The sequence below is a fragment of the Siniperca chuatsi genome, linkage group LG16, assembly GCF_020085105.1.
Source record: "Siniperca chuatsi isolate FFG_IHB_CAS linkage group LG16, ASM2008510v1, whole genome shotgun sequence".
Taxonomy (NCBI): Eukaryota; Metazoa; Chordata; class Actinopteri; order Centrarchiformes; family Sinipercidae; genus Siniperca; species Siniperca chuatsi.
In genome coordinates, this window is record NC_058057.1 from 25,301,828 (window position 1) to 25,327,163 (window position 25,336).

Below are 25,336 nucleotides of genomic sequence, written 5' to 3' on the forward strand. Positions count from 1 at the left end.
TCTTTTTTGTGTCCTCTCCAGATCACTCAAGGATTCTTCTGCCTTTAGATGAACTGGACAAAAAAACTCACAGCAACATTAGTGTGTTTACAAAATGGCAAAAGGAGAAAAACATTTCTGATGTTATCCACTAAAGCTCCCCTTTTATTTCCACTTCCTGATTCCTGTTTCCAGCCTGGCTTTACAATCAATCTATTTCAGCAATGGACTGGTACTTCCTGTATCTGTGAACTTGTCGGCAGCCCTCAAAGGTTCAGCTATAATGCCTGGTAGTTTTGGGACCTTGTAACCCTCCAGAACCTACCCTCCCAACTCCCCTACCATCCCCTCTATCCTCCCTCTTCTAACCCACAGAAGAGCTTCACAAAAATGGAGGCTCGTGATTCAGCTGCCGCTGGGCAGAAGTGCTCAAATAAGGAACCAGTGAAGGAGAAGACGCCTCTGCAAAGAAAGTGGGCATCTGAGCCCTCTGCACACACCAAACGAAGCACTTTTGCTGACCCAGAGGCAAAACACCGTGAGAGTTTGCCATGTGGTGCCACCGGGGGATCAGCACCCCAGCAGAAGTATGCATTTACAGGAAATTCTGGAAAGCTGCTATCTGGACCCTCTGCAGTTGGGCCCCTAGGAGGCCCACCATCTCAAGACCCCCAAGGGCCCTTTGCTCAGGGATTCCCAAGGGGATACTCCTACCAGCTGGGCCAGCCGTACCCTCAGCACCCCCAAACTGAGCGCTTCCTCTCAGGAGCCAAACCCCAGCCAGGTCTAGAGCCTCATGCCTGGCCATTCGCTGGCCAGTTGCCCTCAGATGACCTGTACCCTGTGGGACACCCGGGACATACTCACCCTCATGGGGCTGGGGCAGGGAGGTTTCCCCGCCAGAAATCTCCCAGTTTACCCAGTTCCTTCGGCCAGTATTCTCAGTCAGGCTCTGAGCCTGGAGAGGAGGGCTACAGCAAAAAAGAGCAGAAGCCGAAAAAGCCTGGTAAGTACATCTGTCACTATTGTGGTCGAGCTTGCGCCAAGCCCAGCGTCCTGAAGAAGCATATCCGCTCACATACTGGAGAGAGGCCATATCCTTGTGTACCCTGTGGCTTTTCCTTCAAAACCAAGAGCAACCTTTACAAGCATCGCAAGTCCCATGCTCATGCCATCAAGGCTGGACTCGTACCATTTTCAGAGCTAGCTGTGGCCCGCAGCGGGGACATGGACCAGGCATCCCCAGTAGGCGAGGCCGAGGTCCACTCAGATGGAGAGCAGAGTACCGACACAGATGAGGAAGGTCTGGAGGGCTCAACTATGCTGACGGACAAAGGCAGCCCCATCCCACAGATCTCCTTTGAAGCTGACAAGAATACAGGTAATTTTCCCTCAACAAGACACATTTTGAAAAGTTAACCATCCTGAGAATATCCATTAAAATTTTTTAAAATGCATTCAGTTCTGCTCCCTGAAAGCCTAATTTCTTAGAAACCAAACGTTTTAATCAAAGACACCCTGTCTCTGACTTCTGGCTAGTTTCCCAAAACAATCGTAGTCTAATAAATTGTTGTTAAGGTTTTCGATGCATAAACTACTGCTTGGTATAGACATTTTTCTTAATGATCAAAACCTAAAACATAAATAATGTATATTTATTTTAAAATAAATACCAATAATACATTCCGATTTTTATTGTTTTGTTGTTTTTGTTTTGTTCAGCTGCACTTATTCATCTTTTTTTGCTCAGAATTGTACTTAATCCTTCTGCTTTTTCGTGCTCTACTTTACTTTAGACTATATCATGCTTCACTCTTTCTCACTGTATAGGTGGTGTGGAACCAGCATACGCAGACTCAGCTGAAGAGCTGCCCGTGGGGTCTATAAAAGTGCCTATCCTTATTTTCCCCAACCCTGGGGGAGTCCCTTCCACAGGGATGGAGTGCCCACCCTTTCAGGACATAAAGGGGTCACACCACATGTTGGCATCACAGGCTGGTGGAAGAGCGCATTCACTGGATGACTCCCCCACCATCAAACAACGTTTGGCCCTGAGGCTGAATGAGAAAAAAGGTCAGGACTCTGACTCTGCCATGTCCCAGTCCCTGAATCTCCTCAGTCCTCACAGCAAAGGCAGCACAGACTCTGGCTACTTTTCACGCTCCGAGAGTGCAGAGCAGCAGATCAGCCCTCCAAATACTAATGTCAAGACATATGAAGAGATTATGTTTGGTCGGACTTGGTACTACCGACCCAACTCCAGATCCAGACAGTCTATCACAGTGGGCATGGCAGGGGCAGACCCCAGCAGCCTGGCTAGCTTAAATCAACCAGGTGCTATTCTGGACATGGGGAAGATAGCTGAGGATCATATCTGTTTCAGAGGGGATGTAGGAGTCTCTGGAGATCCCAAGCAGTATCCAATGGGACCCTGTCAAAGCAGTACAGGGCTTCTGGAGCCTCCGTCAGATTCTGGGCCCCTTATTAGGAGTAACTCCATGCCAACTTCCTCCCCTCCTAACCTTAGTGTCCCACCAGAGATTCGAGCTAGCCACTCCTTTGATGAGATTATTACATTGGATGATGTGTTTTACCCACCTCGCAGACTCAGAAGACAGGCTGCATTTGAACATTCAGCCAATGAAGCCCATGTGGGAGAGGCTGAGGGCTATGGACACATGCCCAAGAATTTAGCTTCATCTCTGGGTATGAAGATTGGTGAGCGCAGCCCAGGAGTCCCAGAGCACATTGCCTACAGCCCATTTGGTACTAAAGTTAGTATGTCAGAAATAGCGACAAGAAAAAGGAGGAAAGAGAAGAGTGTTGGGGATGAAGAGGACAGCCCTGGGCACTGTGACAGTAGCTGTAGTGGTTCAGTGGAGATGATAGGGGACTATGAGTTTAAACAAGTAAGTCTTGATGGATCGAGAGCCACCCCAACAGGAAAGGGCTCTCTTCACAGTGCTCACAGCCAGTCTGACAGCTTTGATACCTGTGCCAGCATGTGCTCTGAGGACATTGCACTGTTTCCTGACTCTGAGTGCAGGAAGGCAGCTGGGAATGTCATATCAGTCATCCAGCACACCAACTCCCTCAGCCGGCCAAATTCCTTTGAGAAGTCAGAGTCCTTTGAGCAGCCAGGATATCAGCCTTCAGATAAAGCTCCATCTAGCCAGTTCTCTGAACAGTCTGACACAGATATCTTTGAAGATGCTCTGAGTCCTGAATCTGCCCTACTGAGGACAGAGAACATGGAGCAGCAGCTGCAAAGTGACAGTGACCTGGCCTCCCTCTCATCTTCGTCAGCTGCAGCCTCACCTGGTCAGCCTTATCACATCCCACACAAACTAGTCCGACAACCCAACATCCAAGTTCCTGAGATTAGGGTGACAGAGGAGCCAGACAAGCCTGAGAAAGATATAGAAGCTCCAATGACCAAGGAACCGGAGAAGCAGCAGCAGCATGTGGAGGAGTTCCAGCTGCCACAGAGGAGTGACACACTCTCCCAGATGCCATCGGAAAAGCTCCCACCCAAGAAGAAGAGGCTGCGCCTGGCAGATATGGAGCACTCATCTGGGGAATCAAGCTTTGAGTCGACCTGCACCAGCCTTTCTCGCAGCCCCAGTCAGGAGAGCAACCTGTCCCACTCCTCTTCCTTCTCCATGTCCTTTGACAGAGATGAAGGCCTCAAGTCTGTCTCACCCACCAAACAGGTACCCCATTATATATTTATACTTATATTATAATTATATTATAATACTTTCAATTATCTTAACTACCCCTCCAGCAGTTTTAGTACAGTTTTCGTAGCATGCACTGGAATGGTTATGGTACACTATCATTACTGTTATATACTTGTAATGGCTTTTACTGGCTATGTTGTCATGCAACACCTGTAAAAGAGAGCACATTCCCAATAAGTCCAAATAAAGGTAGAAAAATTATGAACAATTTTCTTTGTGATTTTGAACCAGGATGACTCGTTGGCATCTGGTGGTGGACCTAAGCAGTCCGAGTTCCTGACGGTACCTGGCTGTGGTCATTCCAGCCACCACCAGCAGAGGGAGATGAGGAGGTCTTCATCAGAGCAGGCACCATGCACGTTGCCCACAGAGTTGCCTGAAATGCGAAGCAAATCCTTTGACTATGGAAGTTTGTCCTCCTCCAGACAGGGAGAGATATACTCCAGTGCCTCTGCAATGAAGGAACGCCGGCGTGGATATCTTGTCCGACAGGTAGCATAAAAGATCCCTACTCCTGTAATTCTTAAAAAATGGACTGAAAGTTCTAGTTGGTCATATAGACAAGCTTTACAGCTATTGATTGTAGTTCTTGTAGTTTGAGCGCCCTATGTTCCCTGACCTAGATGGTAGAGGAAAAGGGGGGGCTCAGTAAGGTCTAAGGCACCATGAGATACTGGTGTCTTAGCACCTTGACCTACTTCATCCAAAATTCCTTACACTATATCAACATTGCATTGTGACTGCACCTACACTTAGGCTTACACACTTAGTAAGTATCACATTTGATTTCATAACGACTTACCAACTCCACTTCCCTGCTTACACATACATTTGACAGGCTTCACTGAGTGTTTATCCAGAGGCAGTCACCCAGGAACCAGGGATTGCTGAGATGTCAATCAAACAGGAGAGTTTGGAACATGGGGCGTGGCCTGGCCCAACAGGATCCCCCCACAGCAGCAGCGATGTAGCCAGCAGAACCAAGAGAGTTGGCAGTAGCATTGGTGGTAAGCCTTGCATTACAGCATTCAAACTGTGTTGTCAAATCATTTGTACAAGTTTTTACGATTTTGTATAATTTTCCATTGATAAATACACTTGACTAAGACTAAGCCAGAAGCAAGAACAACGATTCATAGTTGCTTAGTCATTTGTGACACTTTTACAAACCTTTGAACCTTTCAAACTGCAGTATCATTATAACACATTTTGGGGTCTTTCTCTACTCAATAAACTAGGCAGGATGTGAAGTGTTTGGACCATATTTGACCCAATGACCCACATTTCTGGTACCAAAATATGGGAGTAGCATATGGGATTTATTTTGTAGGGAGGCTTTCATTTCAAAATACAATGCATTCTTTTGTTTTATGCACAGGTGTAGGATCTCACCAGCACCACCAGCATCTCCTCCAGCAGAGTATCAGTGAGGATAGCCTGCAGGACGAACCTCTCTATGGCAGGTAAGAAAGTCTGGGGTTCCCTATGCAATCCCCAAATTACTAATATCCCTCCTAATTTAGCTGTGATGGAATGGACAAAATTCCAATAATATGAAATGCAAATTCATGAGTATTTTTATTCATTACTGCTAGTACTCTTTCAACAATTACTATTGCCTGTGCTACTTCTCCAACTGGTTCTACTATTACAATATTATTTTTTATATTACTTATAATACTTATTATGATTTGAAGAAAAGTACCTTTTCTCCATAACAGGTCCCAGCAGCATCGTTTGCAGGCCCAGGGCTCGTCATCTGAGGGAGAACATCCAGGTCATGAGGTCATGAACAAGGAGGTAATCCAGCAGTACCAGAGTGGCCCCCCCTTCCTTTCCTTCCAGCAACCAGGTCTGTTCTGGAGTCAGGAGGCCAGTCAGACACCTAGACAGCAGCTGACCCTCCAGGCCCAGCAGCAACTCCAAAAACTCCACATCAGATCACCAGGCAACCTGCCTGGACACCCACCCCACAAACAACAACCACTCCACTCCCTGCAGCAAATCCATGATCAACAGCCACATGATGGAAAATCTGAAAATCCAAGTTCTCAGATGTACCCTGCCTCTTTCTCATCTCGCACCTCTCCCCTGTCCCAGCAACAACAGCAAAACTTTGTCTCTCTCTCCTCCAAGCACTCCCTGTCCAGCTCCACCACCACCCCCATGCTTCTGCAGCAGATCCAGCCTGTCTTTGCCACCCAGAACCTGGGCTCTCAGGCCTCCCTGCCTGGTATGCTGGTTCCTGTGCGGATCCAAACCCATGTGCCATCATTTGGTAGTGTTATGTACACCAGTGTTAGCCAGCTGATAGCTAACCATGGCAGTGGGGCACAAGGGGTAGGCTCAGCCATGCCAGGCTGTGCTGACAATAGCAGCATGTCTCCTCCAGGTGGAGTTGTGAGTGTCAGCAAACCACCTGGAGGAATTGGAGGAGGCATAAGTGGGGCAGGTTTCAACCTATCACACTTCCTGGGACAGTCCAATGGCACAGTGCTGCGCTACCCACTCTGGAAGGTCCCAGATTCACTGCCAGAGCAACGCCTGAACACAGGGATCCCACTGTCACTAACGTCAGGCACCATATCCACGACAGATGCCTCAGGATCTGGCATTGGAGGCAGCAAGCGCATGCTTTCCCCCGCCAGCTCTCTGGAGCTCTTCATTGAGACTAAGCAGCAGAAAAGAGTGAAGGAGGAGAGGATGTATGGACAGATTGTTAAGGAGATGAGTGCCGTGGAGCTAAGTGGAACTGAAAGCAGAGAGAAGGGGCAGGGCAGAGTTCAGCAAGTTCGACTGAAGAGCGAAGGCTCCATGAATGATTCTGAAAGAATGTCCTCTTCTCCTCCACTAAGCGACTTCCCTGTTGCCACCAAGATTGCTATTCCTGTCCGTTCCTCTGCCCCCCACCTCCCTGATGTACCCCGGGTCGAGAGCTTCACCCCTCCTCTCCAGATTGTCACAGACCGTTCCCCAGTTTCAGGTGGTCGGGACTCCCCAGAGGACCTTGATGTGGACGATTCAGTCCCAGAGACTAACTCCAGCCCCCAGTCCATGGTGTCCTCCAACAATGCGGAAGACACTGACAACACAAAGCAGCCTACACCAAGTAAAATCCCAGTCAGCATGCTGGTTCAGCTAGATGCCAACCAAAGCGCAGGATTATCTGGAGCAGTGGGTCAGACTCTACTACTCACGGATGTGGCTGATGTCCAGCAGTTTTTCCAGTTCCCTAGCCTGCGCACCATGAGCAGAGTCAGCTGGTGTTTCCTAAACTACACCAAACCCAACAGCACTCAAGCTGCCATGCGTAGCTCCGTCTACAGTTCATGGTGTGTAAGCTCATACAACCCCAATCCTCTGAACCTCAGCACCAAGGCTGCGCTGGCCCTGCTGAGGTCCAAACAGAGGACAAACACTGATTCGATGTACACAACTGCAGCCATGTCCCCACCCAGCTCTGGAAAACTGGTGTCATCTGTGGCCTGGAAGCTGAGGTTTGATCAGGTATGACCTGTAATGATGTAAAATGTAGAAGTTTAAAACAGTGTTAACATGCAAACATATGCAGAAAATAATGTGTGAATGCATGGATGCAAATACAGAGAAACACAAGCACAGGAATTGTGAAAAGTTAATAATCTGTCATTTATTTTTCTTTGTATCCTCCTACTTTGCCATTCATGCTACTCCTCTCCTCTATTTCCTCTCTTTCCTCATCTCTGTAGTTGAAGCCAGAGCTAATGCCAGTTGATGTCAGTAACTTTGGGAGGAAGATGAAGGGGGTGGTGTCGTGGGACCATTCGAAAGAGGAGCAGGTAGAGAAGGAGGTCTCAGTCAAACAGCCCGCTACGGAACCAACCCGCATCAAGATCTTTGAAGGCGGGTATGTCCAGCAAATACACACACAGTCCAATAACTTTGGTCCAATAAAGTGAAAGAAATAATTTCAAAATTTATCTTAGAAATTAACATATAAATGTATCCTTATAAATAGGTGTATATTTGGTATACCTCTGAACGCGGCAATTTCTCTTCGAATTGTTTACAAATTGTGTACAAATGCTAAATCTTCATTATCCGTGCCATAGAAATTATGTTTTCATTTCAATAATTGGTTAGATTCTGAGAAGGCTAGAGACCTGACTCCAAACCATTAAGGTACTTTTCAGTCAAAAATCAATTAATCAACTTACTGATCAAAGTAATGTCTGAATGTGTGATAGCAAGCTCAGTATTGCAAGACATCTTTGCTCTTGCTTTTTATTTTTAACAGACGCAGTATCATCCATTATATTAACATTTATATCCAGAACTTTTTACAACACGGTTATAAGCTGCTTTAAATGGCCAAAATAAGATTTAAACTCTAAAACAAGACTAAGAGAAAAAAGCCAACAGTAAAAATGGGATAAGAAGAGGAATGTATCAAGAAGTAAAACAATGAGACAAATAAAAACAGGTAATGAATACAAAAACAAAAATCAAATAATATACATCAGATTGCTAGCATTATGAAAGTTTTAGAAAGTGATATATGACATGTAACTGAATCTGCAAGCCAAAGAGCTCCAGAGCTGATATGCCTTGATAGCAGAAGCCTTTATTTTTCAGATTTAAGAACAGTAAAAGAAACCTAGCTTGAGGATCACAGACTGAATAAACCTAAACTCCTCAATGTACAGCAGCTATTCTTCCCTCATATAAATGAGACAACCTCAGACTCACAAAATGCTAAACTGTCTGGTTGCTTTTTGTCTTTTTTATCTTTACAGCAAGTATTCAACAAAAATGAACACAGGTGACATTTGTATGAACTTTAAGGACATCTGTTCCATTATGATTTATCAGAAAATCATGATAGGTATAAAAAAGAAACTTATCCTTTTATAACCCATTATTTGGGCTTAATTTGTGAGAGTCAGGCCAAGAGTCTGAGCCTGGTAAACCCATCACAGGCTAATGACTTGAGCTGCATTGCTGTAATTGGATGTTGACTTTCATAATTCTTTCTCTCACTTTTATAGACTTGTGTTAAGTGGGATCTGTCCCTCATTAGTTGTATTTTAAAAACTTTTTCACACTGTTTTTCTAACATCAGCAACTATAGTATTTATTCATTTTGTTTATGTTATTAAGAGAAGTAGGACTTTTTATTATTATTATTTTATTAGATTTCTTTTATATGCATTTCACTTTGTTGTATTTTATAACAAGTATCTCACTCATAATAACTAAATAAATAATAATAGTATTTATTTTTTAAGTTTTATTATTTAAAAGTGACCTCAGAGCATGTCTCAGTCCAGAACTGCAATATGTGGCCTCCTGCTGATACTGAAACATTTAAACTTTTGTTTATGTTTTGATTGATAAGCCTGAGGGCAATTTCATAATTTAAAAAAGATATTTATTTACTCCTGCACAACTTAAAAAGATTTCTTCCATGTAGTGCTATGAGAGTGCAGGACAAATAACTGTAAATTAATCTCTAAAAGCTTATTTCTGCATGAGGTAAAAGAGCTTTTTTGTAGCATACAACATGTTTTGCATCTAGCTTCCTCAACCTAACGAAGACAGATGCAAAAGTTTGTTGGTTCCAGAAAAAACTCTCTAGCATCTATCTCTAGCAAAAAATAATAACTTCTAGATAGTAATTTCAAGTACCGAAAGCTGGCATCGAATAGAGATCTGTACTCGTCATAACTTATTCTTTGATTAGACATTTTTGGATTTAAATCATAATTTTGCAAATTTGACTGTATTATATTTAGGCAAAGTCATTGAACAGCTGGTTGTGTTTAGATTTAGCCTTTGAAAACTTTGGCTTCTTTTGTTTAGAAATTCAGGTTTATGAGATTGCAAGATTCACATATTGGTATTTATACTGAAACTCAGGTATCATATTGGCTCTAGTACCAAAAACGTTAAAACTACACCCAGCCCTACTTTTACAGATCTGGTGTGTGGTGAGATCATTTTCCATTTGACCAAGATGAGTTTGGTTTTTCATCGTCAAACGTGGACTGTAATTGTGTGAGAGCCACAAAGCGATCTGATATGGATATTGAGGCAATAAAAGGTTTTGTTTGATAGCAATGAAGCCAAGAATATCCTTTATTATTAATTATTATGTTATTAAAGTCATATAAAGCTTATTTTCCACACAGAAAGCATGGGAATGTGTCCTAAAATGTATGTTAAACGGTCAAATAAAGGCTGTATAAGGGAGTTAAATCTAGACACCCCTGTAGGTTGAGACATTCCTAAAGTATCATAATGTTTTATTGTCTTACAGTAGAGCCAATAAGACCAAGGTTACTGAATGGAACAGACGATGCAGACACACACAAACATGCAAATACTCTTGTGCGCGCACGCACGCACACACACACACACACACACACACACACACAGGGAGTTATTAAATGCAGCAGACAGTGAAGTAATTCTCTTTTGTCCCCAAAGGACACTTTAGAAGCAATAAGTGGACAAACAGCAGCATACAAACAGGGCAAACAGGCAAAGACACACACATATACACTCATGCACTTACATAAACAGTATGCATACAAGTAATAAGCAAACAGATGCACAAAAACACACACACCAATCCTTTTTAAAAGCAAGACAGGATCGAAATCTTTCTGGATGAAAGAAATCCACAAAGTGCAAGTTTTGGCAGAGAAAACAAATCATTACTTATCCTGTCCCTTGAAAGTTTCAGTAGTTTTGAAAGAGAATCTGCTTTATGATCTTACCGTGTGCTGTGAACAAAATAGAATAAAACTAAATAATCATCATAATTCATTTTCATAACTGGCCGCAGCTGTGTAAACGTCTCAGCTCAGACAAGCGTTCAGAGGTATTTCCTACTCCGCAGTGGAGTTGAAAGACAAATTTCCCCTCGCTTATGCAGACGGATTGTTTGATGTACCTGATATTTGACCTCCTTTAACACATGAGCCCCTGAACTACCCATTACCTACTCCTCCAGCCACTGCAGACAGGACAGGAAACTAGCCGTTTTCATTGTTTCACCACAAAGAAAATAACTTTTTTTTGCATTAAAAAAAGAACCTGATTGTGATGCTTCTGCAGCAGAGCAAAGACAGACAAAATTTACCAGCATGTGACTGGTGGTTGGTGGTAATTTCCCTCCATGACAGACAGACTCATGCAGACATGCACTGATCGTGCTGCCAAGTGTCCGCTCTTTCACTCGAAGCCTCATTTGGGATAGAAAATCATGTCTGACAGTGATGGGGTTTTTTTTTTTAAGTCTTGTAAAAGAATAAGTGGGACTGGAAGGAGGACTGTGGTTATCTTTTTTTTTTAGAAAAAAGGACCAGCATAAAGACTATGACCAAAAAACCCAGAGGTGGAATACTGCATTGTTTCCCATTTTAGCTTGTGATCCCTTAAAACAAAGAAATCTCTATTACAGTTGCATATGTCTGTGGTTTATGACCGGGTCAACTAAAGACTGTGTAAACTCTGTGTTTGATTTGAATAGTTCTTCGAGGCCTGTACGGGTTAATTCATCCAGTAATTAACAAGAAAAAACAAGGATTAAAGGAATACTTGATTGATTATAATATTGGGTCAGCAAACATGTTGTTTTCCTTTTCCTGATATATATAAATCCTATTAATCATCTTGAGACCTACGATATCAGTCTGATGATGCATCAGCATGGCCAAAATTATCAACAGATTTTAGCTTACTACAAACAAACCATTATCTGATTCTGTGTGTATACCAGCCAATAAGTAACAAGAAATTGCAGTATAGAAATACAAGTTTATTTTTCAACTGTAAAATGTCCCTCTCAGTACATATCTGGGTCAAAATTCTTTAAGACACACATTTTATCCTTATCCAAAATGTTTGTTCATGTTACGAGTTTATGTAAAAATAATAATAATAATATATATAATAATAAATATAATATTGGCTGACATATTGTCATAATATTTTTTAGATACCAAATATCGATATCATATTGGCCTAAAAATCCAGTATCGGGCAGGTTTAACTGTAATGTAAGACCCCTTGGGAGAGTCCCATCCCCCAGGTTGGTGACTGCTTATAGCATAAGATTTTAACATAAAGTAATCCATGTATGTGCTCATTGGACATTTAGGGGTTCATATACAAATGTGTTGTATATAAATCTACATTAGCATTGTTTATTTTCATTTGCACACTGACCAAAATATAAGAAACAGGTTTATATATATATATATATATTATTATGAAATAGGCAAAAACCATGAAGGTTTTTTGATTTGTCTTTCTTTTTTCCTCAGAGCTTTATTAATCTGGTATTTGAAACTCATGTGCATCTCATTCAAACTGCAACCTATAGCTGCATCATACACCACACGAGTGTTTGAGGAGATGATGGAGCTCGTGTTCTCCCTCGGCACAGTTCATGGACCCATATGCTCCACTGCAGAACAGTTCCTTTATCATCCTCTCCCACAGTAAAGCAGAGCAGTTCTTAACTTTCTGATGTCCATTCAATAATTTATCATTTAAAAAACAGTTTTTTGCTTCACATTATTCAGGGAATTTAAACTCTTACATGTTGTTGTCAAACTGTATGTTTCTTGCCACTGTCGCCAAGTGCTTGCTCATGGTGGGATTTGTTGGGTTTCTGTAATTAATATTCTAAAGAGTACGGTCTAGACCTGCTCTATAGGAAAAGCGCAATGAGATAACTTCTGTTATGAATTGGCGCTATATAAATAAAATTGAATTGAATTGAACTGAATTGAATATGTGTCGCATCCAGATTGATGTCACAGTCTCTGAACGCTTTCAGGCCTTTCTCCCTCTGATGCTCAGAGCTTTATTTGAACAGAGAAACTCTTATTTCAGCCATATTCAAGCAGAATCTCTGCGTCAGCAAACATCTGTGTCCTAGAGCATGACAATGAATCTCTACCAGTTGCAGGGCTGCTGACCCAGACCCCAGACCTCTCTGTGGAGGATAGAGAGAGACACGCCGAGCGTCTATGTGGGTCAATAGAGTATACAACAAAGAAAGGAATATATACATATATGCATATTTATACATGCATATATTTTTTTATACAAAGGGGAATGTGAATGAAGAACCTTCCTCTCTCCAGTAGCAACCTGTGTTGAGGATTATGCTTTTATATATATATAATTATATATTATATGTTTATTGTCATGGTATGTTGTGTATCTGCTATGATCATTTTTTCATTGCCCCTTAGGGAATTAATAAAATATGGCGAATTGAGTTGAATCCCAACCTGCTGTAGTGGAGTTGCCCCATTTACTTTGTAAATTAGTCCAAGTGTGAATAATAATGAAGGAACAAACACAATGTAATTTAATAATGCCTTAATTGGTAAAGAGTTCAATCTTTTTTTTAACAAGTAAACAATAACTGTCAAACTTGAGATCATAATTTTAATAATGACAATATTTAGCTAATTTTGGGACGTTTTTTTGGTTTATTTTTGTAGTAATAATTTTAGTCACATTTTCAAGTGAGCCATGTGACTCTCTAGTTATTTAAATATAAAAGGCCTGAATTAATGTGCATTTGTTTTCTTTTTATCACTAGCCTTAATGGAAACATATGAAATGATCATTGTACTGTAAAAATTGTATTTCTATTTTACAGAAAGAAACAAAGAAATAGAAACACATCACCATACAGTCTTTGTCACTTGCTCTGTCTTCCAGGTACAAATCCAATGAGGACTATGTTTACGTCCGTGGTCGTGGTCGGGGGAAATATATCTGCGAGGAGTGCGGCATCCGCTGCAAGAAACCCAGCATGCTGAAGAAACACATCAGAACGCACACCGACGTCCGGCCGTACGTCTGCAAGTTCTGCAACTTCGCCTTCAAAACGAAAGGTAGGATTTCTTTTTTTACTCTATGCATGTTCATCCCGTTTTTGCTTACAAGTCTGAATGTAAGGTGGACATGGACTTGCCAAGGCCTGGAAATTTTATTTCTGACTGCAGTCACCATTAGTGCCATGATTCGACATGAGTTTTACTATTTTAATGGTAGAAAGTTACAAATGTTTCATAATCATCTGATAAATTTGCTCCTTATCAGGGTAGAAAAACCTCTGAAAAACCATTTCCATCATCGTGGTGCAGTGAAACTTTCTTTAAACACAAGACAAATCCAAATTTTTTCGGATGATAGCAGCTTTTTTAAGCAAATTTTAGTAGGAAAACTCAACATTCGAGCTTTAACTGAAGAATTAAATCCTAAAATATAGAAATAAGTGGTTAAATGAATTAATAAAACATGCAGAGAGGCTGTTTTCTGTAGCTGTGGTCAAACAGGAACCTCCATCATATCAGTGGTTGAAGAAGCTGACTCGCTGATATCTGATCTTTAATAAAAAGCCATTACCTGCCAAACTCCCCCCTTTTATGTGCAGTAGATGTAACTAACTTTGGATTCGACCAACTGAAGCAGAGTCCAGACCAGGCTGAGTAATTTTGCCATTAAATTACATTATGTATAAATTATGTATAATTTGTAAATTGTAATTTTGTGGCCTCACTCTTTCTTCCACCACTTCTATTTCCATTTCACCCTCTTTCTTTTTCACTCTTGTCATGATGCAGCCAACACGACAAGCTCTGGTTTCCAGTAAGACTAGTCGAAGGGTCATTAAAGGGTGTGTGTGTGTGTGTGTTTTGTAGGAAACCTGACGAAGCACATGAAGTCTAAGGCTCATATGAAAAAGTGTCTGGAGTTGGGAGTCTCCATGTCTTCTGTTGAGGACAATGAGGCAGATGAAGGAGGTAGGAAGCACACACGAGCGCCTAAAACAGACACACACACACACACACACACACACACACACACTGCAATGACATCCTGCTGTCTTGTTGAGTGCTGCCTGCAGTGTCTTTGGCTCAGAGCAGTTGTACAGCGACAGTTAGTGTAATGGAAAGCAGAGCTCATCCTGACAGCCAGGACTCATGTCTAACAACCACACTCGACACACAAGCCCCTTAAAAAAAATCAAAAGAAAAAACATCCTTCCACCATTTGGAGTCTCTTAATATATTATTGTAATATTCCCATGAAAATTTTTAAAGCCATAATTTAATTTTCTGGCAGTTACTCAGAAATAGCAACAAGTATTTGCTGTTCTTCGCCTCTGACTGCCGACATGGCAGGGTTCATGAGTTTCAGCCAAGAAGGTCGCCTTTCCATTAATCAGCTGATATGGAAATAATCTGAAAATTATTACTAGGGAAGATGTTGTGGGCTGAGAGGGATGAATGTGATTTCTCATGAAATATTCACAACAATAAATTCTCATCAGCTGTCTCTGGAGGCTCTGAGGGTTTCTGAACAGATGAGTGGGGTTTGGTGTCTCGTTAATCTTTTGGCGACTTGATGATGAAGCTGGAAATTGGTGTGGTTAATTTTATATTCTTTAGAGTTTTCACCATTAACAACAACAACTTCTCCATCGTCCTTCCAGTCTTTGTTGGTAGATTGTGTTATGGTAACCAAACTCATTATTAGTACCATTAGTTAGATTTTAAATTACTGTATGAAATGTGAGCCAACAGTAGCTGTTATGGTATGACATCTGACAAGAGTAATTAAGTACTGTAATAAGTTAACAGGATGCCACCATGTAGCGTTCTACCTCATCAGTAATGGTATTATTAGTGCCCATTAATATAAGCTTTTAGTTAGTTAGCTGAATTTGGAAATTTAGGATTTACTGTAAATTCTGACTTTTAATCTAACAACTAAGATGAAATGAACCTCTTAATTATCCAGCTTTCCCTTTTCATTTCACCAGCTCTTCATTTAAGCTATATGATGTTTACGCTTAGTACAACATGCAAACCCAAGACTCCATGTCATTTTTATGGCTGCACCATTCCACCAAAGGGAAATATTTCAATGTCTATCATTTTATATTTGGTATCTTTGGAAAGTGGGGTTCGCCACTGAAATATAAAATACATTTCTGTGGGTTTAAAGTTTGGCCAAACAACATGAGTTTGTATGGACTTACCCATTGGTAAGAATTATAGTTGGCTGTAACTTAGACTGTTTTTTATTTTTATCATAGTCTTATCTGTTTATTTATTGCCATTATTTTATTTATTATTTTATATTGCTGGTTGCCTGTGCTGTAGGTGATCTATAGGACACTGAAGCATACTTTACTGTTGTTCTGTATAGATAATCATCCAAAATGTAAATATGATATCTTTCAATGCTCACAGGGCATGAATTTAACTTTGTGTCATTTGCATTGGATGCTGGATTGCAGGTTACCACACAGTCACTGTTTTACCTGTCAGCAGATGAAGGTTGGTTAGACAAACTCAGATCATGGTTGTTTGAGTGGATGAACTAAGCTGTTACCAGCTGTTACTAACCGTCATATTGTACCAACAGCTGACTGGTGGTAATTTTCCACCATGTAGACCACCAAATTACATTTTACTTTACAATTGACCCTGTGTGTGTTGGCTCTGCATTTAATTGGGACACAAACCCACACACACACACTCACACACTCACACACACACACACAGGGTTTTTGGAAAAGAGAGAGCTACAGAAAGTCAGTCATTGAGTCGTTGAGACATAAACATTTGTGGTTTGTGAAAAACTGTTGTATATAAGAGACTAACTGGAAAAGTAGTCCAGTGTTAGTGGATCTGATTTCCACTCATAGCAGTCGACTAAATACAGTTTATTAACTCCAAACGGCTTCTGCTTCTCTACGCTGCGTCTGGAGGAAGTCCAGAGAACCAAATAAAATTGATGTTAAAAAAAAGAGGAGAGGAGAAAAAATACATATATCATATAAATATTTTTAGATTTTGATTTCTGGTCAGGATTAGTGTGTATCACAACAACAAACCAACTTTTTAATTCCCATAATCCCCGTTCTTTTCAGTCTCACTCAGTTATTAGCCAATCAGCTACATTTTATGATAAAGTCAGACTCAAAGTGATGGTTGGTTACCTGCCAACAGTAACTTTGCAGCTACTGTACAATAAGACCTTGCCAAAATTTGGCTGAAGGCCATCCTGCAGAAAAACCAAAGTGTCGAGGGTTTGGTCTCAAATAACTTAGTTTTATTGTGTTTTATATTTTATTGGTTTGAGCTGGTGGGAATGTGGTTTCAGTGGTGTTTTGTTTCACATCTAAACTCTTTCTGTTACCACATATTAATACAGTTTCTTTCTCTCCACTTATCTTTCTGTTCTTCTTTTGTTTGGTATTTGTTTCCTCTACTTTCGCTTCCCCTGCTTCTTCTTTCTCCATTTCCTTTCCTCTTCTTCTCTCAATTCCTCTACTATCTTATTTTATTCCTGTCCTCCTCTCCCACTTCCTCTACTTTTTCTGTTTCCATTTCCTCTACTCTCACTTTTTCCTCCTCTTCTTTTTTATCTTCTTCTGCTTCTACCTCTTCCTCCTCTTCTTCCTCATTGTCTCCTCCTACCTACCTTTTTCTTCTTGCTTCTTCTCTACTTTCACTTTTTCCTCTTCTCTTCTTGTTCTCCTCTTGTTCTTCTTTATCCTCCTCTTACTTCTGGATTGTTTTTCCTCTTCTTACTATCCTCTGCTTTTTTTCTCTTTTTCTCCTCCTCCTCTTATAGATGTCGGAGAGGAAGGCCAGAGGTCTGAAAAGATTTCGAGAGGTGCCATGGCGGAGCACCAGTTCTCAGACGCAGACGACTCAGAGGGCGGCGAGGAAGACGGCGATGAGGTAGACGATGAAGACGACGAAGAGGATGACTATGATGGCGACTCCACCCCTAAGACCCGTTCACGCTCCACCAGCCCGCAGCCTTACGGCCTGCCCTCCATGTCGATCACAGCTGTGGCCTCCTCCCACTCTGCTCCTCACCTTTCTCATCATTCAGCATCTGACCTCCTGAGCAACACCAACAAGCCTCCGCTGTTTGGCTACTTCACCACCGTGCCGAGTATCCAGATCACACCGCAGGCTCCGCCCAGCGACCCGGCCGGGAGGGAGTGCAGTCAGGCGGAGTACCAGCGAGGTCTGCAGCGGGCGCTGGGTAGCAGGCTGCTGGTTCCACCCTCCTCCTCCATGGACGAAGACCTCCCTGTCCCCTCCCCAGACCTCTCCTCCACCTCCTCCCGCCTGTCCTCTCCAGGGCTGGACCACTCCGGCTGCCCATCCCCCATCTCCCCTTCATCCTCACCTTCAGCCCACCGATACCTCTCCCCATGTCGTGACCTCTCGCCCCACGCCGGACACCTCTCACCCAGGCGGGACATCTCTCCTCTGCGTCACATCTCCCCCAAGAGGGACCTGGGGGTGGCAGGGGGATACCGGCGAGAGCTCTCCCCCAGGAGGGGACACCTCTCGCTGCTCTCCCCTCTCTCTCGGCCCACGTCTCCAGCAGGAAGAGACTACAAGCGTGACCTTTCACCACGAGGCCACCACAGGGGGATGATCCGGCCTGTTTCTCCTCGCCGAGGGCTCCACCAACACCTCCACCACCAAAGGTGAGTCGAGGGGAGGATGACCTGACTGAGGTTTTATTATGTCTATGTGAGCGTTGCATTAGTCCGCAACGTCCAAATAGAAGCAAACTGGTTACAAGTTAAACGTTTTTCAATCTATTAGAGTTTTCGTTTGTATTTATTCCTCAATTCACAAGAGTAGCAAGCCCAAACACTTTGGTTAAATGGACTGCATTTAAATAGCAGCTTTACAATTTTGCCTCTGATTCACCCATTCACACACATACTCACACACCAACGGTTGCGGAGCTGCCATGCAAGGCGCTGGCTTGCCGATCAGGCATTTAGGGTTCAGTGTCTTGCTCAAGGACACTTTGACATGTGGACAGGAGGAGCTGGGGATCAAACCGCCAACCTTGTGATCAATGGACGACCCGCTCTGCCTCCTTAGCCACAGCCGCGCTAATGCCTTTCGAACGGTCCAAGCTCAATGATTATTATAGGCCAACCATTTAAACAGGTACTGTAGGTTGAATCGGGTAAAAATGATTAAAAAACAAACCAACCACTGACATAAAAATAGGGCGCAGAGAGCATATTTCAAAGGAAAAGGTGCTGCAATACATACAAATGTACAAGATCAGCAATGCAGGACTTTTACTTGTAATGGAATAATCTTACAATGTGTTATTAAGTTAAAGATTGTATATACGTCTTATCTTTGATGAAGGTTTAATGTGAAATTTCTACTTGCTTGTGACTACCAGCCAACAGAGTGGATTGCGGGGCCTCAGGACAGGTCACCAGGCTGGGGGTTTGGGTCAGGCAGAGCTTGACCCTCTGGGACGTCGCAGAGGCAGCGCAGAGATGGAGACGGTAAGAGTCCATTAAACTTCCAAATTAAAGACTCTATAGTCGAGTCTGAACAAGTTTACTCTGCTGCATTCTCGACTGCCACTTTATTTTTCTGTATGTTGTTCTTTATTTTACTCATCTCTGTTCTCTATAATGTGCTGGCCAACTTTTCTCTTAACTCTTTTTTGGGTCATGTACTGTCATGGAAGTTTTTGGTATGTACTGTAGGTTTTAACATATTTAAAGCTACACCAGGCAACTCTGCACTTTGGCTCACTCAAGTGGCAGCATGACATAACTGAATATATGCATTTTGGAAAGACTTCATTACCCAGTTCATCTTTGTGTCATAGAGAAAGACAACATTTTCGCAGCAGAGCGCTCACTTGCTATAGTTTAAGCTTTACATTTTGCTTATAAATTTCAATTTGTCACTTATAGTTTTTATTAAGCCTGGCAGCAGAGTTTCATTTGGAAAGTTGGGGTGAACCTTGTGTCTTTGTTAGCAGGGATGGACTTCTCACTGTTGCCACTCCACTTTATATACTTTAAGTTAATAAAATTGGTGTAGTTTTTAATAATAGAGTAAATTCATTACAATAATTAGGGTTTTGTTTGGAACATTTGCCTCTCTAAACAGTACGAACAGAGTACATTAATATTTCGGTGCTTAACTGTGATTTACTAAACTTTTGCTGCTCAGTCTGTGGTCCAATGTGGTAAACCTAAAGTAGAAATGTGGGAGATGGAGGAAAAGGAAAGAAGAGAAAAGGGGGGAGCAGAGGAAGACAGAAAAAAAGCTCTCAGAGACAAAGCGGGGAGAAGAAACCCGTCTGGCAGACAAAGCAGTAACATTCAGAGAGGATGAGGGAATAAAGAGCGAGTCAGATAGACTATGTGTGTTAGAGAGAGGGATGATTGAAGATAGGGCTGCTGGGTTTTGGTGGTAATGGGATCTTGGCTGGCGGTGGTGTGGTTAATAACACGGCTGTTTTTCTTCTTAAGAGCCCTACTTCAAACTCTGGCTTCTGCTGCTGGTCCCACTTAAACAAAGCGTGAAGCAGAGAGTGAGACTGGCTCAGCTTTGATAACCGACCATTCTCCAAATGATAGATTAATGTTTTAACAACCATTATTCAGGCACAAGATGTTTGATTGAGCCTTCATGCTTTCTATTTGTTATTTACCTGCTCTCAAGTACAACCACACATTTCTGTTTTTGCACTTTTCATCAAGGCTTATTCATTTATTTAGTTACATAATATTTGGTTTTCCATTGCGAAGCCTCAAATGTGTGTTTATTGTAACTAGTACTGTCCAATGAGTTTGTGTATTTCTTTTGTGGGTTTGTGCCGTGACATAAAATTTAAACGTCAGACTAAAAATCAACATAGAGGTTTCTTCAGAGTTTTTGTGGAAGAAGAAATTTTCAAATCACCTCACTGGTTCATGATTACGTCTACGGACGACAGCGTGTTTTCATTTGTCTCCTCTTGTGTTTCCAGGAATATCGTTCGGGCTCACCGTCGCCAGGGGAACGGGACCAGGGCGGTAACCAGTCCAGCCCACCTCACCAAGTCCTGTTCAGTCATCTTCCTCTCCATTCTCAACTCCAGGTATTATTGTTAAATTTTTCCCCCCCTTTTTACCTAGTTTTATTTTTTGTATTTTGTTTTGTTTTAATATATTAAAATGAATTTAATATTATTGTTCATTTTTAATTTTATTTTGTACATTTCATTTTAAGGTAATTTTTTTAAATTTTCATTTTATTTTGTGTTTATGATATTTTGCATTTTCTTTAATTTAATTTTATTGTTGTTATTTTATTTATTATTATATTATATTTTCTAACTTTTTATTTTATTATATTTTGAATCTTTTATTTAATTACATTTTTTCCATTTTATTTTCAATATTTTATTATTTTGTATATATTTAAATCTGGATTTTAGTTTTTAAAGCACTTTGTAAATAAAGAAAGACAGATGTCTTTATTAATTATTATTATTAGCACTATAAAACTATTTAGCAGATTTGCTGAAGCAAAATAAATCATACCCAGTAAAAACAAAGGCCATTGGTTCCAACTGAAGACATAAATTTATTAAGAAACATCTCACAAATATATAGTTTCATTTTTAAAAAAAGGCTCAGTAATTTCCTTAAACAGCTGGTCACTGTAGTTTTTAACAAACGTCACTCAAACAGGAGGAAATAGGGCATTTTTGGGGGACTATTTTCAGCGGCGGATTAATCCACATTCGGTGCTCTAGTGAGTATTTGGGGCAGCAGGACGGTGTGTGTGGGACTGAGTCAGAATAAACTACAGTGTGTGTGTTCATGGTGATGAAGGAACATGTCACCCAGTGCAAATGATGTGTTTAATAATTTTTGGACAACAATGGAGCTCCATGGCACAGAGGAAGAAAATGTATCAGGCTTTGATACACACACAGTACTTGTTAATAGATGCGTTAATTGTTGGTATCATCAGACTCCCTTAACAGGCGATTCAATGTGAAATTTTCATTTCAGGTGCGTTCGCCGTTCCCAATGATCCCCATCGGAGGGATCCAGATGGTACACTCCGTCCCCACGTCTGTCACCACCCCTCTGGCCCAGCAGGGGGCACAGCAGGTTGCATCCCGCCGGGTGCTGCAGAAGAGCACGTCGGAGGACTCCAACACCAGCGAGGCCGCCTCCCCTCATTTCTCCTCCTTCACTGAGAGGGGAGTTCGAGGAGGAGCAGGAGGAGGCGAGAGGCTGAGGGAGTTGACTTCACCTCACCCCTCATCGCAGCAGAGGGAAGGAGGAGGAGCGAGGCATGAGCAGGAGGAGAGCATCCACACCTGCACCAAGGCCATCGCCTCGCTCTGTATCGACTCGGAGGAGCTCGCCGAGAGAGGAGGAAGAGGCGGAGGGGATAAAGGAAAAGATGGAGGCAGAGCTTCTTCCTCTTCTTCCTCTCCTTCTGCGTTGCCCCACGACTCCCAACAACAGCAGCGCTCGCCATCCATCTCCATGTCGCCGCCATCTCCTCACCCTTCACCATCTCCTTCACAAGGTCCCGGGATTCAGCACTTTAGCGGCCTGGAGCCCAGGCCCCCCTACCCATCAATCCCCGCCTCCCCTCACTCCTCCTCCTCCTCCTCTCCGCACCCTCCCAGTCCCGGATCTGAAACCCTGCAGCCTCCAACAGTGTCCAAACCACTCAAGCTGGAGAGAGACAGGGAGGTAGAAAGCACAAAAAGAAGCAAAGATGTGTCGTAGTGTTGCAGACGAAGAACAAGAGGAGGAGAAACGATGGATTTCTTTTTTTTTGTTTTTGGATAATAGGAAGGGATGAAGTGCAACAGAGAGAGAAAATACTTTTGCACACTTTACACACACTTTACACTTACATACAGTTTATACATACATAAACACACTCTCTCTCTCTCACACACATACATAAATACAATGCATACAAAGAAAAACAGCTCTTGTCAAAAAAAAGACTATAACACAAATGAACTTGCAGTTTTGCAGTTTTAATGTATGTGTACAGCATGCCTGTTCTAACCGGGGCCTGCTCTCAGAAACTTTCTTATTTAAAGACTTCAAAGAGGATCTGCATACGGTTACACATGTACGTTAACTCCCACCAACACATGAGCCCGACCAAAATCTGCTAAAAAAGGACTCTGGTTAAGCGGTACGTCAAAAAAACAAAACAAATTCAGACAGCTATGTGTGTGCCTTTTCTTTAATCTTTTTTGTTTGTTAGTTGTTTTTTTTTGCTTATATTCTTATAAGCAAACAAAGCAGGAAGGTAAATGTAAATACATTACTATCACGTTTTGCGTATCAGCTTTGTAATAAATGCAATCCCCCCCTCCCCCAACCCCCTTCTTCCTCCCCCTACTCCTGTGTTTCTTTTTTTTCTTATTTTATTTGGACACCTTAAAGTCTCGACAAGCGATGTGAAGTTATGGATATTACTATTACGTACGGTTGCACTAAAACATATTTTTATATGAGTGAAATTTTTAAAATGGCTTTTTTTGTGTACAGCAGCAATTCTATAATACTATTTATTATTGTTACCATGTTTCATAAATTGTACATTTTTTCTTAAATGTCGTGGATGCCTTTTTCTATGTAAAGCATGGGTTTTTTGCTATCGCTTACATTAGGGACGAGGATATGTACACTGTAATATGGCTTTATATGTTAGACCTATTTATATACGTCTAAGTGAGCCCCCTCTGCTTGGAGGTATATACACATAGAAGTAAGATTTACCAGAATATTTACCCAGCATATGAATACATACAGTATATAGACTCTATCAACCTGTCTATCTATCTATCTATCTATCTATCTATCTATCTATCTATCTATCTATCTATCTATCTATCTATCTATCTATCTATCTATCTATCTATCTGCACTTAACATTTAGATTGACATTCACATTAAGGTTATGGTAGTTTGCTTGTACATTTTCTCTGCTGCTCTTTGCCTGTTCCTGGTTGTGATTTTTCTTGTTTTTTACTTACTTTTGTGGTATTATCTCTTGTTTTGATTTTTACGAGGCACAGATTTGCTCTCAGCATTAAGTGAATGAACATGCCTTCTTGCACCGTGGCATTCTGCTCAACTGTTGGTTTTAAGCCCCCGCCCCCAACAACACCTCCATCAGCATTTGAGATGAATATCGACGTTACACTGATTAAAGGTAGCTCCACATTCTGAAAAACAACTTTGCTTGAATGAATACAGTTTTATTCGTCAGATATCTGAACGGGGAAAACATTCCATTCCATGTAAATGTTCAGTCAACTCCCATAAACACACACTTACACATAAATTTTTTGGCATTGATGCACATTGTGGCCATGGCAATCAACCCACCAAGACTCTTATTTAATGGCTTTATTTATGTATACACATATACAAACACATACACCAAACTCTCTGGCAAATGCACCTTATAATTCTTAGGATCTCTGCTATGGAAGTCCCAGCACTCTGGTCAGTTTTTTGCAGCAAACTTTTATTGAAATGGAAGTGTTTAGGAGCAGAACTGCTCTGCGCTCTGAACCCCAAAATTGTCTGAAAAAATAATAATAAATTTAACAGTTGTGACATTGAGGCTTTCTGCACTGCCTTTTTGACCCTTCTGTGACCCCTCCTCTTCTCCTGGATATTCTTTGTGTAGCTAAGCAATATTTAGCCAAAACTCTGCTCACCAGCAGGGAGTGTATTTGTTGCAAGGCAACAATAAGCATACTTAAAAATCCTAAAATCAGGAGAAGAAGGGAGCAGTTGGGGGTTGTGGTGATTTCAGTGGCACAACTCTTTTCTCTTTTGACAGTTTTGGGTGGAGTCGGGCAGGCTGCAATGTGAGTGTGTATCTCTGTATTCTGTATCGGTGTGTATTCAACCAGTATATCCTCTTCTTACGACTTTTTTTCTATTTCGATCCTCCCTCTGTTATGTACACTTATCATGACGACAATGATGTCTTTAAAAAAAATCTCTTTCTCTCTTTCAAAGATATCAAAGCACAAGTCATTGTTTAGAAATGACAACAATACAAAAAAAACGACAAAAAAAGGTAAACGTGCATAAAAAAAGGGTAACTTTTGTGATGGTGTTCTGTGGAATTAATACAAATATCATGTATGAACCCAGTTGCAACAAGGAATCGCAGTAGAAGTGGAAAAATGGATTGTTGTTTTCAAATAAATATGAATAGAATAATTAGTTTGTCTCTGCTCCTTTTTTACAGCTTGTGACTGTGTTTTAGTGATGACAGCATATTTTGTCCAAATTCTTTCAATTGTGGAAAAAGTATTTTCTGATTTCCAATGCTACAGTATCTAAATATTTCTCACTTTTACAACACTTGTAGTAGTACTAATAGTGCTTTTAATACTAATAACAGTAGCGGTACTATTACAGTACACTATCAGTAGTGACAGTAATAGTAGAAGTAAAGGTATTAGCAGTTATGGCACCTGTAATAGAAGCAGATGCAGTACCAGTGTCAGAAATAGTAATCACTACAGTTGAACATTCACAGTATCAGTTGTGGAGATAGGAGTACGTAAGATTAATTAATATTAGAGATGAATTCATATATCTGCATTATATTTGTACTTACTGACATAAGCAATAACTGTATTGACATTTTGAGTGTTTTATTTAAAGCAAATATCACTGATGCTTTTTTCGCTGTCCCAGTTACAAAGCTAATAACTTAATTTTGAAA

The 25,336-nt window shown here is 41.3% G+C and overlaps 1 protein-coding gene across 5 annotated transcripts in view; it reads left to right on the plus strand.

The window, feature by feature from the left end:
- hivep2a (HIVEP zinc finger 2a) overlaps window positions 1-24,825 on the plus strand; it is a 118,972-nt gene extending 94,147 nt beyond the window's left edge. For 4 of the 5 annotated variants that reach the window (XM_044169041.1, XM_044169042.1, XM_044169040.1 and 1 more), the window contains 13 exons: window positions 22-1,360; window positions 1,810-3,692; window positions 3,954-4,214; window positions 4,561-4,729; window positions 5,101-5,185; window positions 5,444-7,229; window positions 7,451-7,608; window positions 13,452-13,627; window positions 14,438-14,539; window positions 17,385-18,261; window positions 18,987-19,095; window positions 20,580-20,690; window positions 21,613-24,825. In XM_044169041.1, coding sequence (XP_044024976.1) covers window positions 370-1,360; window positions 1,810-3,692; window positions 3,954-4,214; window positions 4,561-4,729; window positions 5,101-5,185; window positions 5,444-7,229; window positions 7,451-7,608; window positions 13,452-13,627; window positions 14,438-14,539; window positions 17,385-18,261; window positions 18,987-19,095; window positions 20,580-20,690; window positions 21,613-22,347 — 7,443 coding nt within the window. In that variant the 5' untranslated portion in view covers window positions 22-369 and the 3' untranslated portion in view covers window positions 22,348-24,825. The remainder of the gene's footprint in view (window positions 1-21; window positions 1,361-1,809; window positions 3,693-3,953; window positions 4,215-4,560; window positions 4,730-5,100; window positions 5,186-5,443; window positions 7,230-7,450; window positions 7,609-13,451; window positions 13,628-14,437; window positions 14,540-17,384; window positions 18,262-18,986; window positions 19,096-20,579; window positions 20,691-21,612) is intronic. The other variant, XM_044169045.1, reaches the window with a different exon arrangement.
- Window positions 24,826-25,336: the final 511 nt, after the last annotated feature.